Source organism: Lepisosteus platostomus, chromosome 15 (genome assembly GCF_059453375.1).
Source record: "Lepisosteus platostomus isolate fLepPlt1 chromosome 15, fLepPlt1.hap1, whole genome shotgun sequence".
Lineage (NCBI taxonomy): Eukaryota > Metazoa > Chordata > Actinopteri > Semionotiformes > Lepisosteidae > Lepisosteus > Lepisosteus platostomus.
The window spans coordinates 26,123,441-26,141,770 of NC_142625.1; the positions used below are offsets into that span (position 1 = coordinate 26,123,441).

General features: G+C 47.5%; 2 protein-coding genes across 2 annotated transcripts; one reads left to right on the forward strand and one right to left on the reverse strand.

Annotated features, from left to right (window-relative positions):
• Window positions 1-305: 305 nt before the first annotated feature.
• LOC148648395 (protein-glutamine gamma-glutamyltransferase 5-like) lies at window positions 306-10,624 on the forward strand. Its single transcript, XM_088607813.1, has 13 exons — window positions 306-439; window positions 2,313-2,483; window positions 2,930-3,169; window positions 3,479-3,597; window positions 3,817-3,945; window positions 5,228-5,405; window positions 5,655-5,778; window positions 5,854-5,957; window positions 6,043-6,285; window positions 6,548-6,838; window positions 7,620-7,780; window positions 8,763-8,896; window positions 9,933-10,624. Exons 1-13 carry the CDS (start codon window positions 415-417, stop codon window positions 10,078-10,080), a joined length of 2,067 nt encoding a protein of 688 aa, XP_088463939.1. The 5' UTR covers window positions 306-414; the 3' UTR covers window positions 10,081-10,624.
• Window positions 10,616-17,467, reverse strand: ccndbp1 (cyclin D-type binding-protein 1). Its single transcript, XM_088607815.1, has 11 exons — window positions 17,290-17,467; window positions 15,589-15,648; window positions 15,345-15,424; window positions 14,930-15,011; window positions 14,750-14,846; window positions 14,569-14,642; window positions 13,854-13,930; window positions 13,404-13,657; window positions 13,102-13,162; window positions 12,806-12,852; window positions 10,616-11,758 (listed from the first exon to the last, which is right to left on the reverse strand). Exons 1-11 carry the CDS (start codon window positions 17,375-17,377, stop codon window positions 11,650-11,652), a joined length of 1,029 nt encoding a protein of 342 aa, XP_088463941.1. The 5' UTR covers window positions 17,378-17,467; the 3' UTR covers window positions 10,616-11,649.
• Between the last annotated feature and the right edge of the window lie 863 nt (window positions 17,468-18,330).

Here is an 18,330-nt window from a genome sequence, read left to right on the forward strand (position 1 = left end):
CTTGTTCCTTATTCTTATAACTATGATTTACTTTGATTTTTGTGGAGTGGAATAACATATTATTGCTCTTGATTGCAATGTTTAAATTACATTTTCACAGACCACTAAATAAACAAAATTATATTGTGATATTTATTGAGCTTGACACCTGTGACACAAGGATAATGTGAGTTAAAATCATAGAGCCTTTACAGCAACTGTTAATTAGTTCATTCATGAGCAGGTTCCTTTGGAATTCAATCAAACCTGTGTGGTGGCTTTGCAGTATCCTTTCCTGGATGCTGACTGCCCAGCAATGTGAGAGGGGCTGGGCTTCACGAGATAAATAGAACCCCACACACTGAGAGGAGCATCTCGCTCCTGAACGAAGCAGCTGATTGTTGAGGTCGAGTCTGGAGGAAGACTAAGAAGGCTATGAGCTTGTGCACCATGGCTCTGGGTGAGTCATCAATGAAATATTGATTGAAACATTTCAAGACAGTTTAGTCCATTTCTCTATTGGTTAGTCTTGGTATCTTACAATGTTGCAATCTGTGCAATGGGCACACGTGTTCTGTAAGTGTCAGAGGGAGAGGAGAGCGGGGAGACAATGCAGGCTGCAGTTTTGACTAGGGGTCAGCATCTCCATCTCTTTTAAAAAAAGGTGAAAGGTGAGTTCTGGATAAAGGTATAGAGCTCACACGGCACAGAAGGACTGCAAAAGACGGTTTGAAATGGAGTCACAGCATTTCCTCCCATCTCTAATACTGACTGACTTCATGACAGCAGACAAGGACAGCTGGAGCAGATTTCCTGTAAACCAGTTTAAAGCCCTCCTGAAGTAATAAAAGGGTTAAACTAGGTCTTTAAATGGTAATAAATAATTAACTGACTCTTTGGGAGAGTTTTCCAGCCACCTACTGTCATCATAGAGCTCTGTCTCCTGAAACCAACAAAACAGATACACAAAACATCTAAAGTCTGAAAGCCATCCTGTTTAACAAGTTTTTTAAGGACCCTGAATAGAAAACATTGCTAATGAGCCTGCTTTCAGTGCTGCCTACTTCCCTCAATGAATGGGCTAGACAGGCGTGGGAGCTGACAGATTTTAATCACTCATCACAGGTTGTTAGGAAACTGGCTGCAATCTGCTAATCATGAGAAAATTCCTAAAGGGTCCTAAAGACTCAGATTTCCAACTGTCTTTGGAGGTTCAATTGAAGTCAGTGTTATTATCACATCTTCTTTAAACAATATCAACAACTTCATTATTTAGATTTAACATATAGCTCTTTAATCCTTACTTGTTTATTGATTACAAGTTCAGAACAGGGTCAAATTCATTACCAATATTTCTTTATGCAGTTGTATGAGGGTAGTAAGTCTAGGCATAAATATTGTCTGAACTACATTCCCCAAAACGCAGAGGGCAATGAGCTGCCGCCCTCAGTCACCTGACCAGTTGCTGGAAGACAATTGGTCAGGTGACAGTTTAAAAAGGAGGAAGCTAGGTGTTCCTGAGCAGGTTATGTTGCATCTGCTTTCTGGAGTACAGAGGATAGATCCTATATGGTGAAAATTCACCAGTGGGAAGGGGGAAGGGATGTGTCTAACCAAGGGATAAAGAAATCTGTGAGTTGTGGAAGAGTCTTCAAGAGCCTTGAGAGCATGTTTTGGAATTCTGAGAGTGAGCCCTGTTGATTTGGAAGCCAGTTAGCATCTTAGCTACCTTATTATATTAGTCACTGGCTTAGGAGATGTTTTGGTTTGGTTTCTGTTTTGTTTGTACTTTCCCCGTACTCTAAATAAGAGTATTTGGAACTCACGATTGTGTTTTGTATGTGTTTCCCTGGGTTCTGCTGATTTTGAAGATCTTTGGTCACCTCAACCTGGGTGCTGAACAGCCTAACTCTAGAGATTACTCTAATTGTGATCTCTAGGTGTTTAACTTCAATTTAAGCCCTGATCCAGGCCTGTTCTTTCTATACTTAAATTGGAACATTTTGTCCTAACGAGGAAATTGCCAGTGGAATTATGTGCCATCTAAGACTACTAAAAAGTATTTTGTAGACTAAGTAAAGAACTCAGGATTTTAATATGTCCTTAGGTTAAATTTCTGCCACACCTATATCAGGAGTGTGTTAAAAATGCCCTTATTCAGCCCTCAAAAACACAAATTGAGTGGAGAGGTCCTCTTACACTGAGTTATAAAACGTTTAACTCGGGAGCACTTAGCCACTATGATAAAAAGGCTGTGGCCTTCTGCCCTGCTGTGACTGCTGCCGGGCCGAACCCAGAGAGAGTGATTTGGAGTCTCTCATCTCCCCCTGCAGCTGTGACTCAGAAGGACTTCCACTGCGATGTGAACAACAGCGCTCACCACACCAACAGGTTCTCCAAGGACAGGCTCATAGTGAGACGAGGGCAGGACTTCCTCCTCTCCGTGTCCTTTAACAGGGAATTTCGGCAGGGGGCGGACACCCTGCAGCTCACTGTGGAAACAGGTACGAGCGCTGCTACCTCGATATCCCAGCAGCTGGACAACACCGAGTCCTTTTGCCCAATACTTTGGTCCCACAAGTGATTGGGTGTCTTAATTGCTTAAGTAAATGCTCTAAAGCAAATCTCCTTGTCATGGAAAGAAACTGCCCACTTGTGCACTATCTAGTTTGCCTTCTGTACTGGTTAGTCAGATTGAGCTCTTATACCTCATTTTTAACTTAAAGCAGAGTAGACCTAGAAGACCTTGAGGTGGCTTCAGGAGGTATTCATTAGGTACTGTTCCAAAGCTTTTAATGCCTTGTTGTGGAAACATGTAACAACATTGATCACCCAGCTCGGTGTGAGAGATTTAGCACCCACTGGTTTCACAGTGTCTGCCAGGCCCATGCAAACAGTATTTGAAGTCCACAGCAGTGGGCGGCTCTAATCCAGTGTCTCTGTGTTCCAGGCCCCAAGGCCTCTGACTCTGCAGGGACGAGGTCAGCGTTCGGGGTGCCCAGCGTGGTGAAGAGTAAGTCGTGGGGTGCCACCATCCAGAAGACATCTCAGAACACTGTGACCCTGAAGATCACCAGCCCTCCTGATGCCAGTATTGGAAAATACTCCCTGTCCTTACAGACTGGCACCACCCCTGTCCAGAACCACACCATAGGGAACCTCATTGTGCTGTTTAACCCCTGGTGCTCAGGTAAGACTGAGAGAGAGTGGTGCTACAGCGCCCCTATTTTCATACTCCTGTCTTAACTGCCCTGCGGTATCACCTGTAAACCTTGCTTGACTGATTTGGTTAAATACTCAGCAGATGTGATGTTAAGGCCTTGTTTAATAATGAGCAGATTATTAATATTTTTCTACTAGAAACAGAGCTGTGCAAAGATACGTTTGAGGGCATGTCTGATGCTAAAAAATGCAGACTCGTAGACATACATCAATGAGACAGTGGAGTGTGTGAAGGTATAACACGTTAGCACAGCCACTGCTGTCTCCCCTGCTGCAGAGGACTGGGTCTACCTGCCCAAGGAGGATGAGAGACAGGAGTACGTCATGAATGATTCTGGACGGGTGTTTAGAGGAACACGTGACTACATCCATGGCATTCCCTGGACCTTCGGACAGGTAAAGACCTGAACTGCAGCTCAAAGATGTACATTTCCAGGACGGGATCCAGGAGGCAGTTGAAATGCTTCACTGGTGCCCATGGGAACAGCGTGTGGGGGTGGGGGCTGTGTTTGCATCTCGCCGAGTCTATAGACCCCCCCCGTGCCGGTCTGTGTTCTGCAACTCTTGTTGCCTCATGGCTGCTCTGCCCTGGGTTAACGAGGAGCGTCTCTTTAGTTTGAGGAGGACGTCATGGAGATCTGTCTGTGGATGCTGAATGCCAGTCCCAAATTCAAGAGAGACCCTGGGGAGGACTGCTCTGCGCGGTGCAACCCCATCTACGTCAGCAGAATCGTCAGTGCCATGGTGCGTATCCACTGTGTCATGTGTTTCACTTTCTCTTTTTTGAGCAACAGAGAAATGCATTTTAATGTCAAAGTACAGAGCAGGAGAGGTGTATCAGCACCTTGTGTCTGAAACAAGATATAGATGGTATTATACTGTTCAGGAACAAGTACAGGTTTATTCCATGCTGAAAAGAGGAGACAATGTTTCGTCTGTGGAGCCTACTTCAGGTGTGATGGAGAGAGGAAAACTGGCACTTGATAAAGCATGGAAGAACAAAAGCCGGGAGTGGAGAGGGGGCGGGATCAGGAGAGAAGCAGAGTGGGCACTCAGGTGGTGCGAAGTCGAGAGAGGTGAAGAGAGGTTTGAAGTCAAAACCTGCAAATGAATAGAGAGGATTAGAAGGAAACAAGTCTGTCGTTGAGTTTCAGGATAATTTTGGTTTCAGATGTCTTTCTGCGGTAGGAGTTCCAAAACCCCTCTGTGAGACTGCAGACAGAGAGATCAGATGGAGGCCATTAGAGGTGAAATGGGAAACTATGGGTTGGAGAGATCTAGATCCCCACAGCCCTGAAATGGTGTCCTAGTCTCAATCCTGTTTCACCAATGTAGATAGCTGGGCATTTACTGCAAGAGATGCAGTAAATAAGGCTGCTGAGATATGTCATCTGAGTGATCCGGAATTGTCCAGAGGGGCCTGCCCTTGAATGTGTGTGGGATTGGATGTATATTTACAGGTGATGCAGTGAGTCCTGTTGCAGGGTGAAAGTGCCTGGTGTGGATGACTGCTGAGGGCGGTCAAGGAAACTGTGAACAAGAAGGTTTACACAGATTAGGTGGTCTGTGATGGGCGATGATGGGGAACTCAGAAAAAAGGGTACCAGTGGAGGGATCATCCTGTGAGATGGGGAAGTCATTTATGGTCCAGGGTGTTAGGGCGGTAGGGAAACACCAATGGAATGCAATTGTGAGGCCGGGACTTCCTAATTGAGTTGATGATCCATGGGCTAGCTCAGGAGAAGGCCCTGTCAACAACACGGATGGGGTATCCTCTGTTAATGAAAATAGAGTACATTTTGAGGGCTTGGGCATGGAAGTCCATGTCGTCACTGAAAACTCAATGGAGCTTGAGGAACTGTGAAATTATACTGTTTCACTATACTTGTTTCAACCAATGGATATTTGAATTTAACTCGCCACACTCCAGACAGACACTAAATCACGATGCTGCAGAAAATCAGCACCACATCTCCAGATGACTAGACTGAAACCTTTGCACCTTCCCACCCCCCACCCCCCCCAGATTAACTCAAACGATGACAATGGCGTGCTCATGGGCAAGTGGGACGACGACTACAAAGATGGTGTCAAGCCCACGAGCTGGAGTGACAGCGTGTCGATCCTGAGGAAGTGGCACAAGTCCGGAGGGCAGCCGGTGAAGTACGGCCAGTGCTGGGTCTTCGCTGCCGTCATGTGCACAGGTGACCTGCTGCCCTGAGGGCTCGTCTGAGCGCTGCAGACCTCACGCAGGCATAAAGACATGCAAATCACTATGGACCGTAGACACACTACAGTCCATAGTGTGTCACACTGATTTATAAACTGTGCGACTCCTGCTAATCTGAGTTATCCTGGACTGCAAACATCTTGCTTAAACTTGAACAAAGCTTCAAGATCTGTTTGCCACACCCCTGTCTTCTTCAGTGTGGCTTCTTCTCTCTCCATCACAGTGATGAGGTGCTTGGGAATCCCAACTCGAGTGGTCAGCAACTTCGATTCTGCCCACGACTCGGATGGGAACCTGACCATCGATATGTACCGCGGCAACGCCAAAAAGCAAAATGAGTCTGTCTGGTGAGTGTCGCAGCCTCTGAAAGGAGCGATGTCCAGAGAGAGAGGGTTTGTAATCTAACTGCTGTGGTTCTGCAGGAACTTCCACGTCTGGGTGGAGTCGTGGATGCGCCGCCCTGATCTCCAGGGAGACTTCGGTGGCTGGCAGGTTCTGGACCCGACGCCTCAGGAGAGGAGTGAAGGTACAGCTAACGGCCAGTAGTTGCACGACTTGTAGACGAAATGTTCTGTCCAGCTGAAGACCCAGGTGTCTCCTCCTTGTCCCAGGAGCGTTCTGCTGCGGTCCGGCCCCAGTGAAGGCCATCCTGGAGGGGCACACGGAGCACAAATACGACGTGCCCTTCGTGTTCGCCGAGGTCAACGCAGACATCGTGGTCTGGTACGTGGAATCTGATGGAACCAAGACGAAAATGAGTACTGACACTCAATCTGTGGGCAAGAATATCAGCACCAAGGCCGTGGGCAGTGACACGCGAATGGACATCACCAGCAGCTACAAATACCCAGAAGGTATGCAGACGATGCGATGGGTAGCCAACATTCATCTTTATTCAGACTAAGTTAATGTCCATAAAAATATTCCATACAAGTCCTTTTCCAATCCCAAAGCAGTACAGAAGACTTCCTTCCACTCTGCGTCATACTGTCGCAAGTCCAGACTTGAACACCTTGTGTACACAGTAGTTTGGTACTGAAAACTGCACAGTCGACCTTGCAAGTTTTCTTGATTCACCAGTGCTCTTTGTCAATGGCTGTATTCTGTACTGTGCAGGCAGTGCAAAGGAGAGGGAGGTCTACACACTGGCAGTGAGTAAAGGCCATGTCACCGGAGGGGTGCGACCACCCACTGCCCCAGAGCAGCCGGAGATCACTCTCAAGATCGAGGAGCAGAGCGCCCCCGTCAGGGGGCAGGACATCAGCCTCAGGCTGATCGTGCACAGCAACAGCACGGTCACCCGGAAGATGACGGTCAACATCAACGCCGACTCCATCTGCTACAATGGGGTTTGTGCGGAGGACTTCTGGAGCGAGAACAGGGACGTGGAGGTGCAGCCACAGAAAGGTGATCACATGGTGTAGGGTTCCGTCTAGGGATTTACGGTCCTGTTCAGTCTCGACACTGAACCGTTAACACTGTTAGGTTATCAACACACCCACAGTTAATGCAGAATTACATGAGACTTTCTTCCGATCCAGAGAGAAACAGGCTGCAGTGTTGGACACTTGCCAGCACCACCATAAGTTTGAAAAGAGCTATAAACTGGAGACCCCAGACAAAGGTCCAGTGGAGACAGTAGATCACCTAGTGCCTTAGAAATTAGTCACAAATTAGGAGCAAACAGGTTTATAAGAGAGATCACTTTATCACCCATATGCAATTTCTTGCATTAGGAATTTGTCTTTTCACATACCCCAGCTTGCTCTCCATGAGACACACAGACAATGAGAGAAGCTTGGGGGTCAGACCACAGGGTCAGCCATTTATACGGCACCCCTGGAGCAGTTGGGGTGAAGGGCCTTGCTCGGGGCCCAACAGAGTAGGATCCTCTGCCAGTCTCAGGATTTGGACCGGCAACCTTCCAGCCACAGGTGCAGATCCTTAGCCACAGAGCCACCACTCTGCCCTTATCCATTATTCCAAATAAGGAATCATTTCACCCAAAGTCTGTGTGAGACTGTCAGGGAAATAATAGACAGCTGACACATAAATAGCTGCCTAAGCTGGAGGTAAAATGTTTGCCCCACTTAATCGAGTTATGCCAACGTGATCATGATCCAGAGGAACATACTCCAAAACGCCAGGAGGGGAGATGTTGACTTGATTTCTGCCTTTGTTCTCTCAGAGATAACGATTCCAATCCTGATCCCCTACTCCAAGTACGAAGGTCATGTGCTGGAGAACAAAATCATGAGGGTGGAGGCCCTGACCCACTTGCCCTGGAACAACAGAGGGTTCTTCACTTCCAAGAACATGTTCCTGTCCAGACCCACTCTCAGCCTGAAAGTATGTCAAAGCCCTGCCTGGCTGTCTTTTCATCTAGTAAGACAGGCTACTCAACGTCTTTCGGAAAGGGATTGATGTTACTGCCCAACTCTGTCCTGATGCCTAATAGCTAAAAGTGATTTGGTACTGCAACACACATGGATCAGTTGAACAGATCATTTTCAGCCCCCCCCCCCCCCCCCCAAGTTCCTCTGGTGCTTAGAACTGAGGCCCAGGGCCACAGAGACACTCCTGCTCCAGGCTTGCAAATCAATAACCTGCTCAGAGGAGAGGCATGTGAAAGCGTTGAAGGCAAACCTGCTACACCTTTCACAAACACGCACATCCTCATCGGCCTACATCCCTGAAAATACGAAAATGTATCATTAATAATTGCTATACGTCTGCCATGGCTCCAGTGTGATTGATAGGTAACTGTGATAGTGAATGTCTGGTAATGAACTGCAAAAGACATTAAGAAACATTCTATATATGCCTCGTAAAAAAAAAAAAAAAAAAAAAAAAAAAAATCAGTTAATCGTTTGACTATTCTGGTTGGAACAAAAACTGGAAAGCAGAAGGCCACCCCAGGAACAGAGTTTGACGTCGGTTCCAGGAGAATTTAAAGTAATTTAAAAAAAATAATAAACTAACGGTGAAGGCATTTTTCTAAAAATCTAAGCTCCTGTTCAGTCAGCCCACGGAAAAAAAAGCACATGTTAAATAGACTTCAGAAAAAGTCCCGCTTTTTTCAAACATAGTAGTGACATTCCACTGAACCAACAGCAAGATCCTCCAGATTCGATGTCTTCATCTGTTGATGAAGAGGCTGATGATGATCAGCTGATTGGGAAGAGTTTGGGTGGAAGTTTATACTTTGCCCGTTTTAAACCAGACGTTTCCTCAGCCACTGTAGGATGGTTACACCCCTGTGTAAACTGTTCAGTGTCTAGTAGAGTAAGAACTGGATTATTTCTTCTTGTTTGTTTGCTTGTACTTCCAGACAACAGGTCCTCCAGTCCTGTTTGGTGAAATGGTTGCCGAGCTGGTTGTTGAGAACATGACTGCAGAAACTCTCAAAGACTGTACCGTTACCTTGACAGGGCCCGGGCTTCTAAAATGCCCTCAAGAAACCGGGTAAGAGCAACCATCTACCGTCCCGTAACTCCTGGGCAATGGGCACTCCGGGAAGCATGTCCCATGATTTCCAGATTCTACATCCAGGAATTCTCTGAAGATGGGACTGAAGGACACCAAGTCCACACTCCATCGTGGACGCACACTCCTTGCCATCAAGTCTGTAGGACACTGCCAGGGAGTCTGCCTCCACTAAAGCACATCTACAAACCTGAAGGCTGGAGATTTAAATTTAAGTCAAGAAAAATGCTCTCTTTTAGCTTTAGTGGCCATATACAATCTTTTGCATTAGGAATTTGTCTTCTTACATACCCCAGCTTGCTCCCCATGAGACACACAGACAGGGAGTGAGAATCTTGGGGTCAGAGCGCAGGGTCAGCCATTTATACGGCACCCCTGGAGCACTTGGGGTTCAGGGCCTTGCTCCGGGGCCCAACAGAGTAGGATTCATCTACCAGCCGCATGATTTGAACCAGCAACCTTCCAGCCACAGGAGTAGATCCTTAGCCACAGAGCCACTGCTCCACCCCAACATTGTGTTTAACCAAAACTGTGTAGGGCTATACTAATAATTTTGAATTTGCAATGTGCATCTTATGGGTGTCAGAGAGTGTGAGATTTATTGCAAATCGGTGCTAATTAGATCACCAGTCATCTGTCATTATTACTGATGAGACTAAACGCCTCTGGGCCTAAACAGAACAGCCATCTTCCACCTGGCTGCGAGAACCGAGCCAACTTCACAGTATCACCCTGCCATCAGTGTCTATTTTTACACTCTCTGGAAAACCTCATCGTCGTCATCTCCCTCATTAGCAGTTTGTTACACACCTACGGCCTGAAGCAGTGTCAATTTAAGTTAATTACCGCGAAGGGAAAGTATATTGAACGCCAGTGTCAACAATTTTGCCAGGGGCTGAACTAGTCATTTATAAGACTGCTTTAAATTCCAACGTTCACTCTTCAGGAGAACCGGGCACGTCTGCCTAGCGTTCGTCTGGGTGGGGGGTGCTGACCTGTGCCTGTGCATTTTCAGGGTACCTGCTCTCGGGCCGAATCGGAGGCTGAGGGTCCAGATCCCCTTCGAGCCCTTTGAAGCTGGCCAGAGGGTGCTGATGGCTGATTTCAACTGCAGCCTCTTCCAGCACGTCAGGGGCTGCTCCACTGTCCATGTCCAGCACTGAGCGGGTCGCACGGTCAAGCTGTCCAGTTCACACGGGGAACGATGAAATTCTGCAGTCTTCTGAAACTGTTGAAAACGTCTCTTTTATGTAACTGACTATGGCTCAAGCACATTAACCTATGACTTTCACTTTTAATTACGTGTGAAGCGCACTGAGAGGCTGTGGGAGATCTGACCCAGTTGAACTGAAACAATGTGATATACTGAGCCAGCGATCCCATCCCTTCCCAAGCCAGACAGGACTGGAACCAGACAGAGAGTGAGATTGAAATCAGAAGGTACATTATAGGGTACAGGGAGCTGTGTACAACAGGTCTTACTAAAACACACCACACTGAACTATTGCTCTTTACGTCACTCTAACAAAAAACATCTTTTAAATTTTCCTTAAATTAACATTTGACAAAAGCCCATTTATTTTTATGTATTGAATTTTCAGCACAAAGCACCTTTAGTTGTGTATAGATGACAGCTGTACCTTGAGCAACATTCGATATCCTTTTTAAGGAAAAGTGATAATTATTAAATCAAACCTCTGCATTTTATGAATTTATTTTTGCGTCTTAATGTGGAACACCCGTGCTGCAAGTTTAAAAATGAAACACACTGGAGGAAACCTTTGGAACTGGGGGAAGCAATTTTTGTGAAGCATGAAACTGGCCAAGCCTAGCTGCAATCATTTCAATATGCAAGTGCTGATAGCACTTGAACCAAGTGTTTTCAGAAAGACATGTGCACACCGCAGCAGGGCTGAGTCACTGTAATCTTCACACCATAGCAGTGCGAAGTCACTGTACTCTGCACCCAGCAGCAGGGCCGAGTCACTGAAGGCTGCAGCAGCTTAGACATGGGAAAGCAAACCAAGTCCAAAGCACTACCCAGAAACGCCATCCTCACTGCTATGCAGCAAAAGCCTTCACAGTATATGAACTTTTCCTTTTCCATGCCTCTGCTGCCCTCACTGCTGTAATAACTTGGCACATGACAGATGTGTGAAGGTGAGTGAGCAGTCAGGACAGGTAAGTGAAGGATGGACACACAAACACACTAACACAGTCCGAGTCATGCCTTCCTGGCTGCAGGGCGTCCTCAAGGTTTTATGTCCTGAGGGCAAAAGTATCTCCTGGACGAGCTTTGCTGGGCTCTGCATTCATCATTCTGTTCTGTTTCACACTTTGACAGGGCAACACAATCATCATCACATGCAAAGCGCCTGGTATAAGATCCCTTTCGAAAGTTTAGCATCATGATTTTTACACACCACACGCGTGCTTTGGTTTCACCTTGCAGTGGCTACAGTGTTCTATGGTTTTGCCTTCACTGTGCTTCACTACAAATGTCCAGGGGTGATCCATGCTGCACAATAGGGAACATTTATGACGATGTAGCATAGTATTCCCTAAGCTGAGTGAACTCATGTTACAACTACTACAGCCATAATAAGGTAAAACTGCAGCAGATTCAACAGCTTTAAACGTCCAGAAGGGATGGCAGTATTGTCTCTCCACACGCTTGGATAAAGGCCTTGCTCTGGCAGCTCCGAGTGGTGAGCGGTGCGGCCCTCTCTGCGCTAGGCCGAGTCCTGCGTCAGGTCCCTGACCTTCTGCATGTTGTGATCGACGGCTCCGCTCAGGAACTGGACCCAGCCCAGCTGCTCCTCGCCGCACACGTGGCTGGCCCTGACCGGCGAGGGCAGATAGAAACAGGAGATGAGTCCACCGGCAGCAGCAACACGAAACAGCCGTCGCGACGAGGTGCCCCGTTCGGGGAGTCACTGAGATCGGCCTTGCTAAGAGCACATTCTCCTGATTTACTCTCCCGGCTGAGCTAATTTCACACCTGCAGGAAAACAACTCGCCTTACTGGGACCCCTCTTCAGCTGCAGGGGTGCATCAGCAGTGCACAGGTGAAGAGGGTTCCCAGCCCACTAACGAAGATGGGAAATGAGCTCGCTGGTTCCAGAGCAAAGACTCATTGACAAGCAGATTTCACTGATCCTATTTGCTAAAGACTTATTAATTTGCTAAATTGGACATGTTTAATATCGATGGCAGAGCAGTACTGATCTACGGTCAGCATTTAGCAATAAAACAACCCGACATGGCTAAATGTTGCACAACGTCAGGGATATAAATTGAAACTAACAGTCTACATCATCTTTGAAATGGTCTCGAACCATAAAGGAAACAGTCTCAAAACATGTGCTGCAAATAAAATTTAGATTTTGAGACAACAACACTTTCTTATCACCACTGTTCTGTAAAGACATGGTATTTTTCGCACTGGAGATCGGACAAAACTCTTGTCTTGCCATCAGCATTTTTTTTTTACAGTGCTCCTTTATTTTAAAAAAGCATGACTCCCCGACACACCACTTTTTGACACGTTTCCTCCTTGATCACACCTATAACACAATACTTGGATTTTACTTGCTCTTTTCTTCTAGGACACGTGTTGTCATTCTAGATGCAAGGTACTACCTTGTTCAAGGTATATCAAAGTGTACCAATACCAAGGTATTACCTTATTCACCATCTGAATAAGACAAGTTCTCAATCCAACTGCAAATTCCTAAAGTGCCAAATGCATGATTAGGGAGCCCAGTGATGTCAGTGCCCCGGAGCAAATGGCTGGCACTTTAGACTCATCTCCACCTACGGACAGGTATACAGAGACTAATCACCTGCAGGGGAGGGACAGGTGAAGGCTGATATCCAGACACCTACCTCACAATATCCAGGACTTTCTTCAAGACTGAGGCCAGGCTCGTCGCCTGGAATGACAAAACACAGCACAGAAATCTACCAATTCCTCTGTGTGACCAAACAAGGACACACAGCCAAGCGATTTTCCGACAAGGGGACATCAAAATATCAAAGATGGCAAAAGATTCCGCACAGATTTACTTTTGGAAAACTTTCTGCATCAAACGGGAAGGGAACCAGTTACCAGTATTACAGCTAAGGCAGCACGCGAGCAGTGGACTCGCAGTCATGGAGAGACGGCAGGAGAGGAGCCTTACGTTCTGACGCACGCCGCTGTAGCTCATGGGCGGGTACAGGCTGAGGGCCAGGTCGTCCACACTGCAAGACAGAGACCCGGGATCACTGTCCTCTACCCTTCCAGCCACGCCACAGCCCGAGCTTCCCCTGCCCTCGCGGGACGACACACCCCCCAACTTCCCAGGAGCTGGAAATGACGTCGCGAACTCTAACTTGCCGCGACTCAGACAGATGGAATAAAACATCCGGGAATCTAAAAAAAGCTGAAGTGCATCAACGTACCGATTAAGCCAAAAGCAGACAGGGAGCTCAATTCGCTCACCTGGGGCTGATCTCTTTGGTCACGTCAGCAAGGTCGTCCAGCTGAGCGATGTTCTCGGGCGTGTCCACCTTCCCATGAGCCTTCACTGCCGCAGACAGCTTCTTCAGGCACGCCTTGGAGGCCTTCATCAGGCCCTGGCAGGGGGCCAGCAGCTGCCTGTCTTCTTCGGACCAGTATGTGTCCTGGTTTCCCCGGGAGTCCAGCTCTTCGTCGTCCAGAACATCACTGAATGGATCCAGATTGTCCGCCTGGGCCTGGAGCAGGGAGAAGGGAGAAGATCTCTCAGGTTAACGGAGAGAAAGACAAGGGGGATACCAGACAGCTACTGACAATACTAGTTTAGCCGTCTCCCTTTCCCAGTGACAGCATGAGCGTCAGGAAAATATGTGGGTTAGAATCTCTCAGCGCCACTGTCAGCTAACGGTGCAAACCCTCCATCTCGACAAGCACCTGTTCCATTTCCTCTATGGCATCCTTGACCACACCAGCGGAGGAGGACATCACCAACAGGACAGCTGCCTGGTTGTCTGCACGGAAAATTGAAAATGGAACAAAACTCACTGGTGTGCCCAAAACGCTGGGAACATCTGCAGAAAAAGAAAAAACACCTCTTACACAGTCACCCCTCCCCCCCCCACCCAGTGTGGATGTGAATGCAGCAGACTGTAGCACCACAGCACAGGCCCAAACTGATTCACAGGCAGCACTGATGCTTCGCATACCTGCAACACAGCAAACCGTTCAGGTGCTGAAATCAAAGTCTTTAGTCGAAGTCCATCGGTAAAAGAAATATTTTTCAAATAATGAACTGAACGTCTGCACGCACTCCCTGACACACTGGTCCCCATTTCTGGCTCCTGACCATCTCCTGACCCGCTTCTCTTTTTAAGGCTTGGACAGAGAAGACTGAGAGGGTTCCTGATCCATGCGTCCCCAGTCAAGCCAATGAACGTCTTTAGCATCAGCAGCGTTAACGCGAGCCAGAGGTCACTGGAAACTAGCTGGACGTTTCAAGTGAGAACAGGGGGTAGAGGGGTTGTGAAAGAGCTCCCCAGACACGCTGTTACCCTGCCTGGCTGGATGAGCCCCCCGCATCAATTAACTGCTAACTGCTGAGCTGGCCCAGCTGCGGAGTGCGGAGGAGGGACAAGGTGGGGCGACTCACCTCTGGGCAGGTGTGCGACCTGGTCACACGATGACCACACCCCGCCCGTGGAGGTCAGCTGCTCCTGGGACAGGCTGTGGAGAGGCGGGGGGGAACAGGGAGGGACAGGGAGTCAGGTCCGCGTCACCACTTCCGTTTAAAAAAAACAACTGAATTCCGAAACGTCGGCGCGAGGGGTGACCTCTGCAGGGGGGAGCTCAGGATGATCTCGACCAGCTGTGCCACGCCCTCCAGCGCCTCCGCGGCGGCATTGCGGACGGTCCGGCGCAGAGTGACCCCTGGGGAGAGAGCGCCGGGTCACACCGAGAGCCGCGCAGGTGCGACGCACACGCAGCCCGCACTGAGGGCGACAGGGCTGTACCTTGGCTCTTGGGAAGCCAGTAGTAGACCGTGGCCAGAGACAGGGCGCTCTTCTGAACGCAGTCTGCCAGCATCTGGCAATCCTTGGAAGACAGACAGGAAAGCAAAGGATGAGAATAAGCAGGAAGGAAAGTATATGTAGTGTTCTTCACATGCATCACAAACACCAACATGACACCTAGTAACTGGAATCAAACCTGCATGTTTGTGTTCAATTAACAGCCGGCTTTTCTCCAACTTGAGGAGAGTAAAAATCTAGATCCACGATATTTTAGACAGATTACGGATTGTTTTACGCTCTTCATGCGCAGAAATTGCACTAGACACCCTTCAGATGCCACGGAGATAAAGGAGCTGCAAGCTGCAGGCCACCCGCGGGCCGAGCTGGAAACGGAGAGAAACAGGCTGCGGCCTACCTGGGCGCCGGGCAGGGGGGGCTTGGAGAAGGCAAGGCTCAGCTTCGTGGCTTCCTGAGACACCGCCTTGAAAGCCCGACCTGCGAACGCAGACCGAAAACTCAAACCCTCTCCGCGTCACAGACACCGACCGGCCCCAGGGATAAAAATCTGGCGTTAAAAAATCTAAAATGGGCCCCCCATTCTGCTACAGCCTTCCTGTGGAATCAGGACAGGGAAAGGAAAAACATAAAAAATACTCAGCCTAAAGTGTCCCAGAAATGCAGAAGGTTAAACTCTTCATTCGACTCCTTAGACTCGCCATCTAGAAACAGACAGAGAGATGGGTCAATTAGCCGAATGGCTGCAGTGACTAATTAACCCCACTAAGCACAGCAGAAAGTCCCACTGCGTGCAAACTGACAAGCCTTGAGGTCCAGGCTACATGAAACCACTTGAGTGTTAAATAATCCTGCTTTCTCAGCTCTCCCCTAACTGGCTCGTTAGTGAAACGATCCGAAGGCACTCTTCCCACGGGCATCATCATCATCATCCCACGTGACACGTTCCCCTCTTTCTGCATGGATCCGGAATCCTCCGAGTGCTGTGCCACATGATGGCCGTCATGCCAGCAGGAAATTCAGCACAAACCAGTTCGTCTTTAGAGCAGCTGGGGACCGTCTCGGCCAGCTGCCCAACAGGTTACACCCCCAACTCACACCGACAGTTTCAGGCTGGTTTCAGGTCAAGGGGCCACAACTGACAGGGTGCACAGTGTGGTCAGGGGGAAACCCTGTCATCATTACCCCACTTCATGCTTGAAAACAGTTTGTGTGACAATTTGTAGGAAGGGCTCTTTTTGGAAATCCCATGACAATAATATTAAAATAGGGTTTATATAGGGTTTCCCATTCCAAAGGATCGCAGAGTGCTTCACAAGCTGACGGATTAGTGTGGGAGACACACAGCAGGTCAGGGGGAGGAGAGGAACTGCTTCAGCAGCTGAATTAAGGGGGACTTCAGGGACACCACACAGTACAGTCCAGAGTGGGAACTGGCCAGGCAACTGGGGTGCCTCAATTTTAGCTCTCGAGAAGTTTCCAGGACCCCCAAGGATACTACTTGAGTAAACCTAATCTCGCTCTACAAATTTGCCCTGGATCGATCATGTGTACAGCCTACAAATCGGAGAAAACACGATAACACTCGATCGATTTTTCTATCTGTTATTATAAACTGACCACTTCTTATTTCACAGACAAATGACTATCACGTCGGCTGTTCCTTTACACTGTATTAAAAGGTGACACGCTTTTCTTAAGTCCGCTAAATCGGGATAAAATAAAAAGGCATAAAAGAAAGTAAGAGAAAAATTAACCTAATGGAAATTCACGTGTAATGAATTTTGTGGATGCCATTTAAAGCATTAGAATTATTTTATAAGTCTTAGTCGTTTAAATATCGTAAGCTGTAACGATACAGCTATTCGCTAAGTTTCACTAAAACGTGTACAAAACATCGGGCGTCTCCCCCTCAAAAGGCGGATCTACTGCAAAAGAGACCTGTTTTTTTTACATTTGCTACAGATAAACACGCTGCTCGATTTGAGGGTGGCGAGGCGAGCCTCAATTATCTGAGTTACATGAACTTTTTCTGTGCCCAGATCTCCCTTCGCAATGCAGTGATGAACAGACCGCCCTCTGCCGACGAGACACACTCCGTCATGTGCGAGTGAAAACCGAGAAAAGAGACGATGGCATTAACCTAAAGGACCTTCCTCTAAACGATCGTGGCAAAGATGCAGTTCTTCGTTCATGAACCGCTCGCAAATTAATCGGCTTGCGCCTTTCTTCGGGTTCAAACGTGCCATTACCAAGCGGGCCTGCTGTACTCAACACATCTCCATGCCAACACTACTTCTGGGTGATATCCCAGTATGACAAACAAATAAACAAGGTTCCCCTACCTCTCACTCGCTCCCGGATGCACTGCACCGAGTTAAGGAGATTTTTCAAAGGCACCAAGACGTCCGGACTCGAATTGTCTGCGTTCATATCGCCGCGTCTTCAAGCCAGCTCACAGCACATTGCACTCCCGAGGAACTAAAGCAGCCCAGCCCACTGTTTACCCCCTAGATTCGATTATTGAAGGAGTCGGGACGTCACTTCCTACCGGAAGACAATTAGGGTGACACCACGCAAGTCTCCGCGCCATCTTGGTGAAGGAGACTCTGTGTAACTTATCGGTTGTTGCCAATAAAGCTCTTTGAATTTGAAAAACCGTCCAGCGGCCGTGGCCGAGTCTAAATTAGTGTATCAAGACAGGAAAAAAACCACTAGGTGGCGCTCTCGGGTCTGATTTAAAAAGTTGTGTTTAAGTTACAGTGCAAATCCGCGTTTTTCATTACAAAGTTACTGAAAACATTGGGGACGTTTATTTCATATGATAAATAACAAGCAATGTAAGCAAACCAAAGATTGAAGTTGTTCAAAATTAACTTTAATTTTAACACAATCAATACGGTATACGAACACTTGAACACCGCAGTTTCAGAGCCGGGACAGGGAAACGACAGGGACAACAGCAAGTGATAGGGCTTGGAGGGACTCTTTCACTGTGCAAATCCAGCCCCATCCTCCACTTGCACTGATTGATTGATAAAGGACAAGCGCCTTCTTTTAGAACAGATGTAATATTGTAGAAATTGCAAGACTTTGCATGAGTGTGTACTTATCGTGAGATGTTTATTGTGAAATAAAGTTTATTTGATAGAAGATATAATAGATATATAATAGATAATATAATAGATATAATAGGTACTGTACGTGGTGCACAATGAATATATTGTATGAAATCTTTCACTGAGTGAGTCAAAATGTATTTATTCCAACCTGGATAACCCATACAACCTACAGGATAAAACTTTATAACAGAGAAATTAAAGTCTTACTGATTTTTTGTTTGTTTGTTTGTTTAAAACACGGTGCTGTTCATCAATACCTAAACC